General features: G+C 57.2%; 1 protein-coding gene across 3 annotated transcripts; it reads right to left on the bottom strand.

Moving 5' to 3' along the window:
* Positions 1-205: 205 nt before the first annotated feature.
* Positions 206-20001, bottom strand: HAUS7 (HAUS augmin like complex subunit 7). Of its 3 annotated transcripts, none has more exons than XM_081222388.1 (11): positions 19486-19579; positions 18658-18773; positions 14572-14639; positions 12045-12106; positions 8826-8917; positions 8248-8406; positions 8037-8133; positions 7409-7633; positions 6823-6921; positions 6235-6349; positions 206-1805 (listed from the first exon to the last, which is right to left on the bottom strand). In XM_081222388.1, exons 2-11 carry the CDS (start codon positions 18666-18668, stop codon positions 1735-1737), a joined length of 999 nt encoding a protein of 332 aa, XP_081078514.1. In that variant the 5' UTR covers positions 18669-18773; positions 19486-19579; the 3' UTR covers positions 206-1734. The 3 variants fall into 3 exon arrangements, with proteins under 3 accessions (XP_081078514.1, XP_081078512.1, XP_081078513.1); XM_081222386.1 differs by lacking the exon at positions 19486-19579 and adding an exon at positions 19777-20001 and having other exon boundaries at positions 1232-1805; XM_081222387.1 differs by lacking the exons at positions 6823-6921; positions 19486-19579 and adding an exon at positions 19777-19997 and having other exon boundaries at positions 1248-1805.
* Between the last annotated feature and the right edge of the window lies 1 nt (position 20002).

Below are 20002 nucleotides of genomic sequence, written 5' to 3'. Positions count from 1 at the left end.
TTCTGATGTATTTGTGGGGAGGAAGGTGATCTCCACGTCTTATTCCTCGGCCATCTTGAAGGTCCCTCTCTATATATTATTATCTTTGGGACTCTCTTCACTTCAATGCAGATAGAGTGTTCTGTGCACAGTTCTAGGTACCTGTTATTCATCAAAAAACAATACAGAATCTAATTTTCTGTCTTCATTGATTTTATAGTTTTATAGGCCCTGCCTCCCAGTCTGACTTAGGTTCAACACCCAGCCCCAGGCTGGGGCATCTCCCACAGGAGCATCTCCAAGGCACAGCTCCCCCCGTCACTAGGGAGCCAGTTGCCCCTGGTGAAGCTGAACTGAGCTGTAAGGACAGGCCTTGGTGCGGGCTTATCTTCCACCAGGAATGGGAGATGGTATATGTTTCTCTGATATAATGACCCAGAACTTCTCAGGAGCCTTTAGCGGAGGCTGCCAGGGAAGGAGCAAGGGAAGCAAGGCAGGCGGGAGCAGTCCTCCACCGAGCCCTGTGAGAGCGGCGGCGGGGGCAGCCCGGAGGCAGCCCCAGCCCCAGCCCCTCCGACCCCAGGCTCCGGGGCCTTCCCAGCCCGAATGGCTCAGTCAAGGGTGAAGGACACAGTCAGAACAGGAGGGGAATGAGAAGGCCCTCCGTGATCCAGGAAGGTGACATCATCCCCGGGACCTCCTCCCGAGGCAAGACATGTCAGCACTTGGCAGTGGGCACTCACAGGTCCAGTCTCCTGCCGCAGGTCCTCCAGAGTCCCCTGGTCTGGAAGCTGTCAGTGAACCTGGACTGTGGTGCCCAGGGGCCTGCCCGTCCTCCCTCCTCCCACGGCAGCCATCTGGGGGATGCCCCAGGCAGGCAGGGGACCAGGCCCGGGGGCTCTGGCAGCCCAGGTGGGAAGGGGCCTGGCGCCCAGCCCCTGGAGGCTCCTTGTCTACAGCAGCCACAGGGGCCTGGGGGAAACAAAGGTGCAGATGCAGGGGCAGGACAGCGTGGGCACAAGTGAGGCGGCGACCAAGCGCTGAGGGAGGCCCCTCCCACACCGCCTTCTGCCTGCCGCTGGGCTGAGGGAGGCGGGGCCCCACCAGCTGTGCCCGCTCTTGACGGGAGGGAGGTGGCTATGAAGGGCGCCCTGTAGAGAACAGCTTGCTGGCCAACCAGTCAGGCCACCGGCAAAAATCCCCCAGGCCAGTGCCGGGTGACCTGGCGAGGAAGGAGGAAGAAGCACACGCTCCACTGGCCGCGACCCAGATGCAGTGGGCGCCAGCGGCCAGGCCGTGGGGCAGCAAGGAGACCTCACAGGGCATCCCCAAGGCCGGCCCCAGGTGGGCAGCAGAACAGGGTGGGGGGCCGGGCGGGGAACTCTGGTGGCATTCAGCCAGGGGTCGTGACGAGGCACCACCAAGCTTAACAGGCAGTGGCGGCAGCTCGTGGGACAGGCAGGATGGGGCAGACAACTAAGCAGCCCAGGTCGTGATACAACAAAAACTAACACACCATTGTAAAGCAATTATACTTCAAGAAAGGTGTTATAAAACAAAAAAGGTAGGCTGGAGGCAACTTCTTAGAACCTGAGCATTCTTTTGTCCCCAGCTCACACCGCCCCGCCCCACCTCCGGCCCCTCGTCACAGCCCCCCCCAAATCGCTGAAGGCACGGAGCATGTGGAGGGCAGCCCGGGGAACATGGGGGCTGACCGCTGCCTGGCTCTTCGGGGCAGAGCGCCCTGCTCCCAGGCTACTGCAGGCCATTGGGCAGGCCATCGTTGAAGACCTTGTATTTCCAGATTACCCGTTCCATTCTGATGGCTGCAGAGAAAAGAAAGTAGCAAAGTCAATCCAGCACTTCCCAGCCCGTCTCTCCACTGGCCTTCCTCAGGCCCCAGGCCCCCCCACCCCCCTGAGCCAGGAGCCGTGAAGGGAGCCAGGGGCTGGTGAGCACGGCTGGAAGCCCCCGTGGGCGCCAGGCCGAGCCCCAGGCCGGGGTCCACTCGCTTGGCCGCGTCCCTGCCCACCCCTGTCCCCGGAGCCCAGGAGCGAGGGGCTGTTCTGATTTTGATGCTGTGTGGATTTTAGTCAGACCAGCAACCGGTGCACACCCGTCCTCTGCCCTCCCACACGGCAATGTCGGCAACTGGCATTTGGTCGCGCCCACCCAAGGGTGACTCTGAAGTCAGGAATCATGCAGTGGGCCTCAGCCACCCTCCCTACTCACCATCGACACTCCCTCTGGGGACGATCACATCTCTCCACAGATAGGATTTGGGGGTGTCATTTGCCTTTACTAAATCCTTAGATTTTCCCAACCTCTAGACGCCCCAGCCCCGCTCTGCTCCTGGGGCTCCCCCGACCCCAGGCGCATCCTCAGGTCACACGTCTCTCCTTTGTTCCAGGCCCTCGTCGCTGCCTTGCCTTCTCTTGGCTCAGGGCTTGGCTGAGTCGTGTTGTCTCTGGAAGCCTGGGCCCTGCTGCTGAGTCCCTGCTACTCCAGATTGCAGGAGACTAGGCCTGAGGATGTGTCTTCGGGGTCCGTCTGCTCTGTACTCAGCCCTCAGCTCTGCGACCTCCGCCCTCCTCCTTCCTTCCTTTCTCTGCATCAGGCCTCTGTGCTGCTTTTCTTTGTCCTTGTTTTGTTTATCTGCCCCCTTTCTCTCTATTCTCAAGATCTGTTGCCTCATCCGTTTTCTACTCTTTGCATGGTTTTCCTGAACACTTTGACAAGCATTCTTAACTCCTAAGACTGCCTGCTTGCATTTCTCCTTGTTGGTTCTTCCTAGTTTCCTAGGTATGTTTGGACAAGATACTATGTTAATTCAACTTGGTTGGAAAGTTCTGTTATCTGAATGACCCATTAGGCCTACTTTTCCAGGTCTTTCTTCTCTCTTCTGTGGTGTTGGTCCAGGCTGGGGAGAGGAGGCCTGGGTAGCAGGAGCAGGCAGCGACCAGCCCTCACGCCGTGGACCCTCAGAGGCCAGAAAGAGGTGGGTTTCACCTGGCCACCAGCCATGTCAGGAGCCCGAGCTTGCCATTCATGTCAATCATTTTCCTCACAGAAGAGCAGGCTAGTCTCCCTGGGAGCGCCAATCTGTACAGACCTGCTCTGCTTACACCCTCTGCTTCCAGCCCACCTGCCACTGTCCCCTCCCTGGGACTGCCGGCCACACAGCCCTGGGACTATGGTGGTTCCACCAGGCAGCCTGGCCCCTGCATTGCTCCTTCAGGCTGTCCTCTTGGTTGCAGCTTTTCCCCCCCATTGCATCCATCAAATTGACTCCATGGACTTTCCTGCTTCCAGAAACCTGTTTGTTTTCAAAATTCATTGATATTTTGATGGCCTGGGAGGCAGAAGGGGCTTTGGGTCCGCCCAGTCGAGCCGGTGACGGGTGAATGATGATGGGATGAGCTGCCCACCCACATTGCCAAGGCCCTGCCCACACACTGAGGCCACGGCTCTGGGTGCCAGCCCTGTAGGTGCACCTGGTCCCCTCACTCAAGCCCCTCACTTCAGGCGTGGGGACGTGCGACCAACATAGCCTGGCTACTGACACCCAGATGGGTGGCCTAGCTTCTTATACCGGGAGGTGAAGTAGCACAGACACACGGACCTCCCACAGTGGCGGGCCTGAGGCCGCAGAGACCAAGGCCCTTACTCTCTCAGGTAGATTACAAGGGAAACGCCAAGGCCCTTCCAACTGGCCCCTGGTGTGGAGTTGCCAGGGGTCATTTCTCTGCTGTGTCTATAGCCCAAGAACGAGTCTCAAGCAACACGAGGAAGCGACACAGACCACAGCTGGGCTGGAGGGCTGAACGAGAACAGGGCGCTCCCCGCTTTGGTGCAGCGCTTGCGCTCAAGACTCTCTGGATTCCGGGGCAAGCAGACACTTCTCTGCAGGCACAACACAGAGGGGAAGCGGAGAGGTTCACACAGCTCAGACGGGAAAGGCGAAGGCTGCCGCTGTGCTGTGAGCCCGGGGCAGGTGGCACGCCGTGGAGAGCACTCGGGGTCATTAATGTCCTAATGAGAGCATGGGCTGCAAGCACAGTACTAACAACTACACACACAGGGGTGAGAGTCACAGCAGCAGCGGTGATGAGGAGAAATGTTAGGAAGGATGTTTAAATGGAGGTTTCTGCTGCAGTTCAGTCAGAAAGGAGAGACACTCCTGGGTGCCCAGGTACACATGTGGCGAGTGTGTGCACGAGGCCAAGAGCGGCGAGAAGGCCAGCGAATTCACGCAGACAGCCCCCCAAGGGAGGGCTCGGGGCTATGTGGCCTGAAGCCAGTCCTTGGGGGTGCACTGGATGGGGGGGATTGACAGGCAGATGCTGGAGTCGCCGTTGCCTCAGGCAGTGGGTAAGAGTTGGGGCAAACAGTAGACCAACCAGAAGGCGCAGAAGGGGAGGATGGGAAAGGAGATGCCCACGAGGGCTCTGCAGAGCTCTGACAGTCCTGGGAATCTAGAAGGCCACGCGCACGCCCGGGGCTGTGCGGGCCCCCAGGAGAGCCCTGAGAAGGCCCTGAGCCGGTGCCTCTGCTCGGCCTCTAAGAGGGTGGGAGCAACGAGAAGTGCGGAGTGTGGACGAGAAACACGAAGCTGCACACTCAAGTGGCTCAAAAAACTCCAAATGAGAGAGACGCAAAGCGACCCGCACCGAGACACACTATAATCAGACTGCCAAAAGCCGAAGGGCAAGAGAGATCGGAGAATGGAAGACAGAGGGGACTGTGCAAGGGCCTCAGCTACGTGCTGATGGATGTCAGCAGGTCACAGACCCCCACGTGGGCGGTGGGAGCACAGGGAGAAAATTCTCAGCGGGCAGGGACAGCGCTTGGCCGCGGGCAGGCAGAGGCGGTGGGAGTCTCTAGCGTGCGAGGCGTGTTCCATTTCTTAGCCGGGGTTGTGGTTACACAAGTACTGGCTTTAAAGTCATTGGAACTGGATTGAAAGGGAAATATGCAACTTTTCACTTTTCTCTCTCTAAGACTCAGAGAGAGAAAGGGCTATTTTTCTTATCACAAAAGAACAAAAACCTTTTCTGAGTGTTTTTTTACATAAGAAAAATAGACTTACTCAGAAAAAAAGTTTAAAATTAAATTCAGATACAACTTTGCCCCTATCCAACAGCAGAAAGGTTGGAAGGTTCAAAGCCAGCGCTGACGAGGATCAGTAAGATGGAGACCGCTGGCCTCACAACAGTGAGAAGCCTGGCCTCACTGACAAGACGGTGGGAACCCCGCCGCCAGGACGGAAGCACAAATGTCGAAACATGTTCACTGCAACCTTTTTTAAACATTGACAATCAGGGGAGAAACTCTCTGCGTGATACATGTTCACTGGGGAATATGTGAAGGCTGCAGAGCAGGATGAAGAAAGACTAAATGAACTAAAACGCCTCTGACTCCAACACAGAGCAAGCCAACGTCCGTGTTCTAGCTGAAGTCCTACGAGGGATTCTTCTACATTTTTTTCCCTTTAGATAAGTGAAATCATACCGTATATTTCATTTTTAACCTGCATTTTCCTTTTAACATTACATGATACACATTTGCTCATGTCACTGTAACCAAGTTTTGAAACAACCAATACCGTCCCACCATATTCATATACCAGTATTTACCCAAGCATTACCCAAGGGTAAAACCTTGGGTTGTTTCCATTGGTCACTATTGTAAATCCTGCGACAGCATCATGTGTAACAGTATAAAACTGAAAATGACCTACAGGGTCAGTAGTAGAAAACATTAAGTAAATTATAGCAAATACCTGAAAGGAAGTGTTTGATGATTAAAAATGTGACTTCGAGAACATGGGAAAACGCTTAAAATGAGATCCAAGGGAAAGAATATAACAGTGTTCACATGTTGTAATTCTACTCACCTTACACAAAGAAATAAAAAATGATGAGAGGAAACGGAATAGAGGGAAACAGACCAAAATATTAACACCGACCATCTCTGGGCCACCACATTATGTAATGTTTTTAGTTTACCTGTGCACGTCTTTACATTATCCCAATTTCCTACAGTTAATGTTTTGATTTTATAGTCCGTCAGAAGCGTTTTCAAGGGAAGGAAAACCTTACGCATCGGGAAAAAAAGAAAAAATGCAAGGGGCCCATCCCCAAGTGCGGGTCGAGCACAGAAGGAGGCAGGCACTAACCCGACGTGCACTGCGAAGGCCGTGTCCCTGACCACCAAACGGGGGACCAGAGCCACAGAAAAGTGGCGACCACATACCTAGACTCATCACAGAATTGTTGCTGCCCCAACAGATCTGCTTGCCCTGCTGCTGCTTCGCCATCTGCACGGCTTTCACCGAGGTGTCAGTGACCTCCACGACCGCTTTCAACAGCTGGGAGGGAGGGAGGGAGGGAGGGAGGGAAGGAGGGGACTTGTGGGCTTGAGTGCTGGTGGTCTGACCCACAGAAGGCATCTCCTGCTTCCCAGCCAGCTTGATGCTGAACACCTGCATCCACCCACCAGCCCAGGTTGAGGGCAGGCCTCCCAGCTGGAGAGTCACCCATCAGAGCTCCCCAGACTAACTCCCTCCCCCCTGGCCCGGCGGGGACGCCACACTATCACGGACCCCATCCCACACTGAGGCCACGCAAAGCCAGGGTCACGGTGGGAAAAACACTGCCCCAAGGTAAAAGGGCATTTCTGATGGGAGAGGACGGTGCCCTAACTCAGGCTGTTGGTAGAATCGCAAAGGACAAGCTGGTCAGAGGTTTGGAAGTCGAGGAGCTTTTTTGTTAAAAAACCAAGGCCAGCATCATGGCAGCCCTGAGCAAATGTCAGACTTCCACGCATGGCAACTGTACTCACAGTCATAACCAAACCTAGCATTCCAGGCCAGCCTCTGGGGATCTGAGTGAATACTGATGTAGTCAGCGCAGCAGCGTGAGGCCACTTTTTCTCATCTGTCTAAACCGGGTCAAGGGCACAGACAGGCAAACATCTGTCTACCTGTCTGGCATAGTTCTTGGCCACACAAGAACGAACAGGCTGTGATACATTTGGGTGTTTCGTGAACACAGAGTGAGGCCAATACAGGGACAGAAGCTGGAGGCGGGACGAGGGTCTCCCACATTCAGGTAGGACCCAGTGCAGGCCGTGCACAAACCTCTTCTGCACCCGGGGTCTTGGCTCAGTTGGCACTCTCCTGAAGGCAGGGGGACCCACAGGGGAACATCCCCATCAGCCCTCATCCCCTCCATGGCACCGCAACAGGCGCCTGCCCCAACTCGCCCAAAGTCCCAGACTGAGGCCTAGGGCCCAGAGCCCAGAGCTCAGCGCGCCACCCACTCGCAGGGAGTCCAAGCCTGTCCAAGCCTCTCCAAGCCCTCAGGTCCCTCACTGGGGGCTAGAGTGGCACCTGGGAGGGAGAGGGAGGGGTGAGGGTGATGCTTACTTGGCTGCATGAGGTCAGAGTCTGGTACACGGCCTGGATGATGGGGCCGCACGGGCGGAGGCTGGGGCCTGGGCGCTGGCAGCACTCTCCCAGCTCATCGTCATAGACTTGCAGGAAAGCCACGATGAGCTGCCGCAAATCAGAGATGGCCAGGCGCAGCTTCTGGTCTAGGGTGCTGGCGTCGGCCCCGCCCACAGCGGCTCCTTGCTTGTGCTGTGCAAAGCACTGCAAAGCCAGAGGCGGAGGGTCCCTTGAGGCTGCCCTGCCTGTCACAGGGCACCAGGTCCCTAACCCACTTTGTGACAGACAGAAGACCAGAGGCCTGCATGGGCCTCAACGTCCTCCTCGCGACCTCAGTAACGAGGCTGGGTCCAGGGCTGTGGGGAGGGCCACACGCCGAAAGCCCACCCGAGGACGGTCCTGTCCACTCCTCAAAAAGCCTCCCCACTCCTGCCTTCACGGAGCCTGAGCACCCATCACATTCTAGAAACTGGTGGGCATCCATCACCTCGCTTAGGCCTCCCAACACACTCATCGTAAAGACGGGGTGTCTGAGGCTGGGGTGGGCGACATGCCCCACCTTAGGACACGTAGCGGGGCCCCTGCGCCCCTACGGCCAGCGCCTCACCTCCATCCTGAGCGACTGCAGCTTCGAGGCACGCTCCTGCAGCTGCCTGGCCAGCTCTGCCACCCTGTCCTCCTCTGACTCGATGGAGGAGCTGGACCTGCAGGGAGAGAAGGGGGGACACTTCTGTCCTGTGCCATCACGGGCACTGGGGCACCTGTGGGCCACACACAGAAGGCTCTGTCCCAGGTAACAGACGGAGTGGGGCGTGTACCTCTGCCAGGCATTGCTCTGCTTGTCGAGAAGTGGCTGCACGCCCAGGGGCCACGCATCACACTCGGGGCTCAGGAGCATCTGCAGGCGGGGGCTCAAGAAGAACTCCCCCAGCAGCGCCTCATTCTTCTCCCTGGTGTCCTCGAAATGCTCCTTCACACTGCAAAGGCAGCCCCGGGGCCACGCCGTCACCGGCCAGAGACCCAAGAGGCCAGATGAGACCGGGCAGAGAGGCCAGGAGAAGGCATCTCCTCCAGTCTCCGAGAGCCCACCCACGTGCAGAGACGCCGCGGGTGCCCACCCTCCGCCGGGGTCAGCCCGTGTTCTCCGAGGCCCACACCACACCTTCATGCCGACAGCCTGGCACCTCGGGCAGCACCCCGGGGTGGGGGTGGGGCTTCCTGCCTAGGCTTGCGGCCCACAGCTCCTGGGCCAGGGAGCAGCCGCCTCTACGGGAGCGGGGAGCGGAGCCGCAGCCGGAGATGTGCCCAGGGCTGGGCCCCTAGCCCCGCCAGCTCCAGATGGAGGACCAAGGGCGCCCACCAGCCATTCCAGGGAGGGCCCGTCCCGAGCCTTTACCTGCGGCAGCTGGAGCCTCCGACAGTCAGGTTCCGGACCACGTCCAGCAGCTGGTCCATGAAGCACAGCTGCTTCTGGGCACAGGCCTGGCCCTGGGCAGGGAGGGCCACATGCACTCACTGGCCAGGCATGCCACGTGCCCCCAGCCCGCAGCTGGCCGCACCGGGCCACTAGCAACCTGGCCCCTACCCAGCAGCGTCGTGGACTGGCTTGGGGCCCCTGGCACAGCAAGACAGGCCATGGCTGTGGCCTGCACCGAACCCACTCCTTGCAGGGAACAAGGACTCGTCCCCAAGGGGCGGCAAGCAGCCAGGCCTTACAGCCAGGCTTCCCAAGCGGCAGCTGACTCAGCCCCCTACCCCAAAGGCGGCTGGGACTCCCAGCAGGGAGCTGTCCGGCCAGGAGCTCAACTCCTTCCTCCTTCCAGAAAGGGGAGAAGGCTCACGGCTGATCCCCATGAGGTAAATACAACCTGAGGGGCCCAGCCTGCTCCCGAGAGCCCTGCATAAGCAAGGATGCTGGGAGGCAAGCTGGGCCCGGCTCTCCGCTCGAGCTCCTCGCTGGCCTGCCCTGACACACCACTGTTCTGGGGAATGCACCAGAATCATGCGCTCAGCCAGCATCACTGGTGACTCAGTATAAAGCCCTCCAAGAAGCACCTGCATTTAAAGTGGGCTGAGAGTTCGGTGCTTTGTGTCCACCTAGAGGGGTGGGAGAGGGAGGGTGGGAGGGAGACGCAAGAGGGAGGACATGTGGGGATATAAGTATACGTATAGCTGATGCACTTTGTTGTAAAGCAGAAACTAACACACCATTGTAAAGCAATTATACTCCAATAAAGATGTTAAAAATAAGTAAATAAATAAAGTGGGCTGAGAGGGAGAGGGCTGAGAGGCTCCTGGTGGCATCTCAGGCCGGGCAGCCCTGTGTGGGGAGCAGATCTGGGGACAGGGCCACATTCTGCTATCATGTTTGCAGCTCAGTTCCCCGTTCACGAGTCTCATGGCTGCGGCTGCCTGGCACTCCCGGCAAGCCTGGCTCTCGGCTGGGTAGCCACGTTGACAGGACCAGTGCCTCTGGAAGCTTCTGGCATCTCCATCTCCTTGCCCTCGGCCTGCCACTGGCTGCTCATCACTACCTCTTGTTGACGCATTCTCCCAACCTGCCCAAACAACACTGAGCCTGAATGATACACCTGAGGGGCAGCCTGGGAATAGGAGGTGGGAGGTGGGAGGTGGGAGGTGGGAGGTGGGACAGTGTCTAGACAGCGGAAATCCTGGGCTGAAACATGAGACCAAGTGCCACTCAGCATCTCACAAAGCCTTGACCAGCGGCCAGGGTTGCGTGCCGTCCCCTCCTCAACAGACCTGGCTCCAGGAGACCCCTCCCGAGCCCAGGAAAGGGAAAGTGCCCCTCACAGCCTGTACACTGAAAGCTACAAAACATCTCTAAGAAAAAGAAAACCTAAATACGTGGAAACACAGCCCATGCTCAAGGAGAGAAAGAGTTAATATGGTTGACGGCAATACCTGCCAAAGTGGTCTACAGATTCAACACAATCTTCAAAATCCCAATTGGATTTTTTGCACAAATTGACAAGCTGATTCTAAAGTTCATATGCAAATTCAAGGGGCCCCTAATAGCCAAAACAACCTTGAAAAAGAGCAAAGTTGGAGGATTCACATGTCACAATTTACTACAAAGCTACAGTCATCAAGGCAGTGTGGTACTGCCATGAGGACAGACATATAAATCAATGGAATAGAATAGAGAATCCAGAAATAAACCCTCACTTTTACGTTAACTGATTTTCCACAAGGATGCCGAGGTCTTTTCAATGGTGCTGGGAAAACTGCACAGCCACATGCAAAAGAATGAAGTTGGATACATACCTTACACCACACATAAAACTAACTCAAAATGGGTCAAAGACCTAAATATAAGAGCTAAAACTATAAAACGCTTAGAAGAAAACACAGGTGTCAATCTTAACGACTGGATTTGGCAATAGATTCTTATATATGAAACCAAAAGCACAAGCAACAAAAGAAAAATAGATAAATTGGATTTCAACAATGCTAAAAACTTTTGTGCTCCAAAGGACACATGGAGAAAGTGAAAAGACAATCCACCGAATGGGAGAAAATATTTGTAAATCAAATATTTGATGTGACTTATATCCAAGATATATAAAGAATTCCTACAACTCAATAATAAAAAGACAACCCAATTAAAAAGTGGGTGACAGAAGTGAATAGAGACTTTTCTCCAAAAAAGATATATAAATGGCTAATAAGCACATGAAAAGGTGTTTATCATCATTAGTCATCAGGGAAACGCAAATCAAAACCGCGAGGAGACAGCCCTTCACACCCACCAGGATGGCTGGTGTCAGAAAGATGGACAAGAACAAGTGCTGGTGAGGATGTGGAGAAACTGGAACCCTCGTACATTGCTGGTGAGGATGTAGGATGGCACAGCCACTTTGGAAAGCAGTTTGGCGGTTCCTCAAAAAGTTAAACGTATTCGAAAAATTCAAAAAGTTAAACAATTCCACTCCTAGCTATATACCCAAGAGAACTGAAAACATGTCTTCTGTCAAAAACGTATAAAGAATAGTCACAGCATTGTTTATAATAGCCAAAATGCAAAAATAATTCTTTCAAATATTCTTTTTAAATTTTATGGGTAGGTGGCAGGGTTTCTTTGATATGGGGGTGGATTAGGCCTGCCTCTGCATGGAAACCCACGGGTGGGCAGCACGTGGGGGAAAGTGCATGGGCTCAGGAGCCAGAAGCCTGGGTTTGAGGCCAGGCTCTGTCACTGGGTAACCTTGAGAGACTTGTCTGTCACCTTCCCCATGAGATGGGGCTAAGACAAGTACCTCCTGCCAAGTGTGGGTGTGACAATTACTGGCATGGAAAGTACTTACCATGGTGTCGGTGTGTATGAAGTCATCCACCAAGGACAGGATGTGCTCTCTGTCCCTTCGGGCATCAGAAGCCAAAGATCCTTCTCAGCCTCCTCAGCCACCCTCCCCTCTCGGCCCTAGAGATGGCGGGGGTCTACCCAAAGGAATCCTATGGGTTCCTGCCCCAGGGGGCTAAGAAGCGGGGACTGTGGGCGCTAGCTCCTGGGCCTGAGGGAAGAAAGCCCTCCCATGCCTACCCCAGCGTCACCGAGGCCCCCAGCCCATGGGGACAGAGGGCCTTCTGTTACCTTCAGGAGCTCGTGGTCATCCAGCCCACACAACATCAGCTCATGGCCCAGTTTCACCATCTCTGTTGGAACACAAGGATCCAGTTACCGCAGACACCCACCCAAACAGGCAAGGACACCACACACCCATGCAGGGTGCCGAGTGCTTCCCTGGTAAGGGTGCTCCTGCTCTAGCGTCAGCAGGCCCAGCACCCATGAGGCTGGGCTGGGCCTGGAAGACCCAGGTAAACAAGGACGCAGGTGGAAGACACCCCAGGTGCCAGGACTGCGTCTTGCTGTGTGACCTATACCCAGTCACTGCCCTTCTCTGGGGGCCAGTTTCCTCACCTGAAATAAGAGGTCGCATTCAATGCTCTTCCAGCTGCCTGAGGAGCCCACAGAGGCCAGGGAACCTTCCAAACATGCTGTGTGCCACGGTTTCAGAGACCTCACCAAGCCAAAGCAAAAGGAATCGTCTCCCATCTGTCAATGTCCTACACACCTTTCATGCCATCATGGCCCTTCATTTTGCTGGCAACCCTAGGAGGTGGCAACCCTTTCATTTCACAGGTTGGGAAACTGAGTCCCTGCATGGTGCAAGGAATGCTCGGCCATGTCTTCCAGGGAGCCCTGGGCATTTTCTGAGTAACCATCTGGTATACAAAGGAAGGCCAGAACTTGGAGCCAGAAAGCCTGGGGTCAATGCTAGCTCCATACCCCCTCCCCCCAGCCCTGCAGCAGCCTGGGTCAATGCTAGCTCCATACCCCCTCCCCCCAGCCCTGCAGCAATGTCCTTACCCTCACAGCTCCCACCCTCATGTGCCTCAGTGGCAGAACACACATCTGCTTTGGAAGGTTTGGTGCTAGAAGCAAGCAGAGCATCTATGTGAAAGCATCAGTCATCCTGGAGACACGGTACAAATGCCAGTTATACCCCCAGCACATGTGCTCAGCCCACATCCCTTCACCCCAAATCCTGGCGTACTCCCTGGCCCCCCTCTCACTTAGCCCACATCCGAGTCTCATCATGGCCGGACTCGTGCCCTGTTAAACGCAAAGGCAGGCTGCAGCCCTCCTCAGAATGAAGGCCAACACCCTTCTGCGGCCCACAAGGCCTGGCCTGATCTGGCCCTGTGGCCCCTCTGACCTCATCCCACCCCTTGCCCTCACTCTACACTCGACGTCAGCCACCCCAGCCTCCTGGCTGCTCCTCCAAGCTGCCAGCCACACACAAGCCTACCTCAGGCCCCTTGCACTTGCTGTTCTCTTGCCCTGAACACTAATCTTCCTGATACCTGCCTGGCTCCCTTCCTCCCTTCCTGCACGGCTCTGTTTTTTTTAAACAAAGGCCTTCCCCAGCCACCTTGTGTCAACAGCTCCACCCTTCTCTCTCCCAACCCACCCGAGCACCACCTTGCCTTCACCCGTCACGGCGCTTCTCACCATCTGATACACTGAGAATTTGGCCGCCTTCTGTGCATCACCCGTCTCCCCCAGCTAGCAAGTGAGCTCCTAAAACAGTGCCGGGTGCACAGTGGGTGCTCCATAAATACCTGTCACGTGAATTTGGGACTTCTACTTCCCCTACCTGTCCCGGTTTCTCCCAATTATACTCTTTCACAAGCACTCGTGTCTACCACCTGCTCTGCCACTCAGCGCACTCCCGTGGGGTGGGCAAGGCTGAGCACCCACACTTTACAGAAGAGGAAACTGAGGCTGGGAACGGCAAGGGCCAGGGTCGGCACCCATGCGTGTATGTGTGTTAGAGGATTCAGGTGTGGCCTGATGACCAGGCTCGCCCGGCCTCAACACGGTCCCATCAGGAGGAACGTGCCAGACATGACAGTGCTGGGGAGAAGGGCAGCGCCTCTGTGCAGCCCAGGCCGGCCCCGCAGGCTCCAAGACACGACCCCTGTTCTTCTGGCCCATTGCAGCCTCGGGGACAACTCTCCCCAGATAACTAACTTGACAGTGCCAGCAGCGGCACGGGTCAGGAATCTGGGGTCCAGCTAACCCACCCTGGAGCTGGGGTGGGGGAGGGAACACAGGCCCCTGGAAAGATGGACCTTTGGAAACACTGTTGTGTGGGCAAAGAGCCAGCCGCCATCTTGAGGACTGCAATGCACTCCCCTTTACCTAATGTTCACTGCTGGGTTAAGGACAGTTTCTGCCAAAAAAGGATCAAAAAGAAGCGGTTCCAAGATAAGGCCCCAGAGACCCGCAGAGAGCTGCCCAGCATGCTCCCAGGAATGTCTCGTGTCACGTGCACACACACACACCAGTGCCACGTGGACGGGCCACTGGTGGCGTCGGCAACAATGGCTGTCTCTGCCCCCAGCACCTCAGTGGATGGGCTGGCAGGGTCTCCTTCACGTGTGCAAGGGGGGGCGGATCCTAGCAGGCTCTAGTAATATCCACGGAGTGCGCACCATCCAGAAGAAAACACCAGTCCAATGGGAAATTCGCAACCTGCTAAGGAGGCTGTGCACCGGGTGAGAATGGCCCCGAATCCACTGTTCAACAGCAGGCTCCCACAGCGGAGACCCACCTTGGATCTTCACCTCGGCTGAGGCCCCCTTAGGTGAGCTGAACCTGTCTTGCCAGGAGGGACAGACCCTGCAGGGAAAGAGCAAAACCAGTCAGGCCTGGGTGGGCTGCAGGGGCCCCTCACACCCCTCCTTACTCATGCTCCTAAAAGTGAATCTCTGTACCTAGGTGCTAAATGCCACTGGAACACTTACTTTAAAATGGCTAATCTTATGATTTCAACTCCATAAATTATCAGAGAAACAAAAAACCAAAATATTTCTGAAAGCTTACCTCAGAAATGTGAATGTGAATACTGAAATTAAAATTCTCACAATAAAAGAGATGAAATGACTGCCCAAGAGAAAACACTGAATTCCTCAGAGCACTAAGCTCTTTATCAGGGGCTGGCTTTCCTTGAAATCATGGCGCAGGTCTGTTTGGAGGATGTCCGAGAAGGCCCTCCTTGCTCTGGCGTCCTTGCGGGCCTGGCTTGGGCCCCCTCTCGCACCTCTACGTGTGTGTCTGCCCTTCTCCGCCTGCAGCGCTTTCTTCCCGTCCAAGCCAAGCACACCGAGTTGGCTCCAACTCACCATGAAGCCCACAGCTGACATCACTGCCCCAGGGAAGCCAGGGGCGGGCTGGACATGCCTGCAGCCAGCTTGGCATCCCTCCGTCGCTGCGGGGCCTGGGAGCTGTCTTTCCACTGCGCTCTCACCTCCCAGACTTCAGGCTCACCGAGGCCAGGAGCTGACTTTCTGTTCTGTATTTCTAGGCCCTAACATGGCAGCCAGCACTGAAATGGTGGCCAGTGGGCATTAACGAATGGATGACCACAGCCCCATGTCACGGAATAATCTGCCATTAGTAAATGCCCGTGCTTAGCTCTTTTAACAGCGGGAATGTTTTTAAACTAACATAAGTTAACAGGAGATGATGCTACCCCAGGTCACAGCTTTGAGCCATTCAAGGGCTCCTAGCATGGACTCTGGGGTCACAGTCCCAACCTCCCAAGTGGGGAAGCAGCAATCGCAGCTGTCCCCCTTGGCTTGGTGGAGCCCGAGCCTTGATGATACCACACAGATAAACGGGACGGTGGCCACCTGTAACCATCCTGCCTTAAGATGCCAAGCTGATGGGCAGAACCATTTCCAGACACAGACCACATCCAAAGGCAGTAAGGGGTGCAATATACCGGCAGGCGTCACAAGCGACACACAGCACAGGCTTCCCACTGTGTCTCTTCCATGAGAGGGGCGCAGTCTGAGCACCGCGTCCCCAGCCCCAAGCTCCACGCCTGACACAGCACCGAGGCCATGGGAACTTCGCTCCAGCTGCTTGCCAGGGAGCCCCAGGATGACTGGGGCCAGGACCCCGCCCTGCTATGGCAGTATGGGGGACCAAGCCTCAGCCCCAGGGACCTGCTGACTCACTCATCATGGTCGGAGAGGGCAGGGTCAGTGTTCGATGGAAAAGGCTCACTGTTCCTTCCCTGGGGCCATGCCTCCGAACGCCTGCATCCCAGGTCACACCTGCCGCAACTATGCTGGGGCCCTGGGAGCTAGTGGAGCCACCCTGACCCGACCTGAGGCACCAGCCCCCGCTCCCTTGCAGGACTGCAGGGAAGAGGGGGCGGGACAGCCACCCATTCTGCCAAAGAGGGCGGGAGGAGGAGCCCCTGCTGTGTGAAAAGCTAGGAGGCTGGCCCTGGGCCTGGTTGCCAGGCAACATTCCCACTCACAAAGCACCAGAGAGCAGAGAGCACTCAGTGATCCATCAGGCTGGACCTCAGCAAACCACTTCAACACGCTAAAGAATAAATCCCCGAAAGCCTGAGTGATCTCACTCACAAAGGGCTTTCATTAAACTTGATTTTCCTGAAGCAGCAGGGAGCAGGGCAGAAACTAACGGTGCTCAAGGCCTTGAACGCAAGTACAGTTCAGGAGCCAAGGGAACCCATGCGCCTTAACCTCAGCAATCTAGGGGCCCCACGGCTCTGCCCCGCCCGTGCTGAGGGCCAGCTTGGCATAGAGGACCCCAAGAGCCACCACGCCCAGCCCCCTAGCCAATGCTGCGTGCAGTTTCCAGGTTCCGCCCAGACAGGGGTGAATAGGCGGCCCTAAAGGAGGCTGAAGTGGTGAAGCCACGTGCAAAGCCAGCAGGAAATTGGGAGAAACTGGACTCTGTGCAATCCTCTGGCCATCGAAAGGCCTACGGCACTTTTGCCAGCTTGGGATCATAAAAAGCAACTGGACATTCCCTGGTTGCTTCTTAAAAGGATTCTGTTTCTTGTATTTAAAAAAGCACTAAAAGCATTTGAGGACTGCAGCCAGAGGCTCTCACCCATGCCCCCTCTGGCCAGCAGAGGGACCCAGTCCCCAGCTTCCACCTGGGCCAGGCAACTCTGGCCTCCCTCCCACGAGAGCCTCTCTAAGACCTGACTCTGGCCTCCCTCCTCCTGGGAGCGTGTTCAAGATCCCCGAACTAGCCCAGGCCATCCCCACTACTACCTCTCCTCCCAGGTTCCTGGACCAGGCGCTGGTACCTCCAGGGCCAACAGTGCCTGTCACGAGAGCCATTGCCATTACAAGCCAGGCTCCTGCCATCTTTTCCCAGGGCTGTTGCAGCAGCCTCCGTATTGGTCTCCCTGCCTCCAGCCTCTCCCCTCCAAATCCATCCACCACAGGACTCCCAAGTCACCCTGCCAAAAATGCCAATTTCAGTATGTCACTCCCTGGGTCCCGTGCCCGTCCTGCCCAGAGCCTAAAGTTCAAAGGCCTTCACGTGGCTTGGAAGGCTCCACGTGAGCTGCCCTGGGCTGCCATTCAGGCCACTGCTGCCCGGCTCTCCCTCCCACACCTTGACTCCCCACTCCTGTGGAAACGAGTGCCCACCATGACTCGTTCCCTCCCAGATCAAATGCTACCTCCTCCCTGCCAAGGTCCACAGCACTCAAGACTGCAGAGGTGCGCCCAACACTGGGATCAGTGCCTGAGCCTCTGTGGCCACTGAAGTCCCAGCTCCTTGAGGACACCCATCCGTGTCTGAGGCATCTAGAATGGAATTCCGGTAAGCATGTGTCTGTGTGCCTACTTGTCACCCCACAGCCTGGAGCATGTCTTTTTTTTTTTTCTTTTTGCGGTACGCGGGCCTCTCACTGTTGTGGCCTCTCCCGTTGTGGAGCACAGGCTCCGGACGCGCAGGCTCAGCGGCCATGGCTCACGGGCCCAGCCGCTCCGCGGCATGTGGGATCTTCCCGGACTGGGGCACGAACCTGTGTCCCCTGCATCGGCAGGTGGACTCTCAACCACTGCGCCACCAGGGAAGCCCTGGAGCATGTCTTAAGTATGTTCAACGCTGCACTGCAACCTGGGGCTGATGGCGGGGGTGGGGGTCCCACATGGTGCCTGCCCTCCAGCAGCTCCCAGTGCTCTGGAGAGCCAGACAGGACAGCAGGCCAAGACCCAACCAACAGGCTGAGGGCTCTGGCAGGGGTGCGCTCAAAAGGCTGTGGGTGTCCAGAGGAAGGAGGAATACGTTTTGCCCTGGGAACTGGAGACTTCCTAAAAGGAGACAGGATGTGTGAGCTGGGTCTTTGAAGGCTGTATAGGAGTATGTGTGACATGCAGACACCTGGGCAGGCTTTGCTTCCCTTGCACGGTGCCAGGCACACACACCCAGCTGCACCTTGACCCAAAGGACTGGGAAATGGGGTCTTGGCCCTGCCTGCCACTTCTCGGTGGCAAGACCTGAGACAGTTCTCAACTCCAGCCTGACGCTCAGCTTCCCAGTCTGAAAATGAAAGGACTGAAGTACATCATTTCCCAGGTCCCTGCCCGCTCTGAAACTAGTAGTTACAGCAAGAAAAAACGCTCAGAAGCCAAGCTCAGCTTCTGTGAGGCGGCAAACAGAGGAGCTGAAGCACTGCCCGGGGCACTTTCTTCCCAGATCTGAGCACGGCTTCACTTCTTATCTAGGCAGCTGCTCTCACAGTGACGGGGGATGGAGGACAGCTCCTCAGATAAAGAACAAACCCCATCTTCCCCCCAGTGGGTTGAGTGGTGCCCGTGTACCCCAGGGGTGGGGGAGGAAGAAACCAGGCTGTTACCGTGCACACATCCACTCCAGGATTTCCAAGCGGTACTTCGAGGGGCTACACAGCAGTTCCTGAATGGTCTTTGGTTCTGTGATATAAAGACCCTGGAGGAAGGGGCAGCTGAGGTCCTAAGCAAGGAAAGGGAAAGCCAGGAAGCTTTAGAAAGCCAACATCAGCGAAGGGCTGAAACGCACATCTGCAAAAACGCTCTCAGCGCACCTCCGTTCACGCACGTTCCCGGCCGCCCAGCACCCACCAGGCGGGTCACACACACCCCACCACCCCCGCCGGGCGCGCCCGGCACACTGGCAGCGCTGTCGATCGCGCCCAGAGTTCAGTCCCCCTCATCCGCGGCTCCGGCCGCGCGCCACTCCGCCTCCTTTACGGACGCCCCCTCGGAGCGCAAGCGGTAGTTTGACGTGGTAGCAACTAGGGGCTTCGGAGAGATTCCGATGCCGGCTCCAGGCTGGGCGCAAAGGTAAAGAGGAGGGAAAGGGCCGACGGGGCCGATCGCGGACGGGAGGGAGGTGTCGCGGGGCAGGGGAGAGGAGAGGGGGTGAGGGGAGAGCCGGGACGGGGTGGGAGAGGGGAGAGCCGGGACGGGGTGGGAGAGGGGAGAGCCGGGACTGGGTGGGAGAGGGGAGGGGCGCGCGGGTAGCGGCCCCGGGACCGCTGCCTGACCTCGCGGGGCGGGCCTCCTCACCACCGCTGTCACGGGCATTGGCCGCTGACTCGGAGGGGGAGGCATGGACCCCGCCCATCTGTCTCCCCCGGACCCCGCGAGCTCCTCGAGTCCCAGGCCTGTGGGCCCCGACCCCCGCCGCCCGCGCCTGCACTCACTCCGCGCGCCCGGCCGGGTCTTGCAGCGACAGAAGTTCAGGTGCGGTAGGCGCACGGCGCCTGCCTGAAGTACCAGGCACGGGACGTGGACACAGCGAGAATGAAGGCCTGGGGCCGCCCAAGGAGCCGAGAAGGACGCCCCACATACCTTCCCCCGCAGCAGGACCCAGGGTGCAGCCTGCAGCGGCGACTGGGGCGGCGCGCCCGGCGCCGCCGACTTCCGCAGCAGGCCCTGCCCGCCCCGCCGCCCGGCCCCAGCCGCCCCGGGGCGGCTCCTCGGCCCCGCAGCACCTTCAGTTTCGCGAAGACCTCCACGGCCGCCTTGAACACGCTGTCTCCCCCCTCCTCCTCGTAGCCTCCGCCGCCGCTGCAAGCACCCAGCAAGGCCATGTTTCGCGCTCGGAGCCGCGCCCCGCCCCCAGGCCCCGGGCTGACTGGCCGGCCCAGCTGCCAATCAAGCGCCAGCTGGTGCTCCTCCTGCCACCCGCCTGCACCGGGGCCCGGGAGTGGCCCGGAG

Source organism: Mesoplodon bidens, assembly GCF_964165515.1.
Source record: "Mesoplodon bidens genome assembly, chromosome: X".
NCBI lineage: Eukaryota > Metazoa > Chordata > Mammalia > Artiodactyla > Ziphiidae > Mesoplodon > Mesoplodon bidens.
Note: the sequence above shows the minus strand (reverse complement) of the source record. Positions and strands in the feature narration are given on the sequence as shown.

What these genes read in the sequence shown, in the direction of transcription:
- HAUS7 (XM_081222386.1), bottom strand. Translation starts at nt 19,875, where the DNA reads ATGGCCTTGCTGGGTGCTTGCAGCGGCGGCGGAGGCTACGAGGAGGAG. An exon ending in AGGTCTTCGCGAAACTGAAG is followed by an intron (nt 18,774 to 19,776) that starts GTGCTGCGGGGC and finishes TTCCTTGCTTAG; the next exon opens with GACCTCAGCTGCCCCTTCCT. An exon ending in CAGAGCAATGCCTGGCAGAG is followed by an intron (nt 8,134 to 8,247) that starts GTACACGCCCCA and finishes CTCTCCCTGCAG; the next exon opens with GTCCAGCTCCTCCATCGAGT.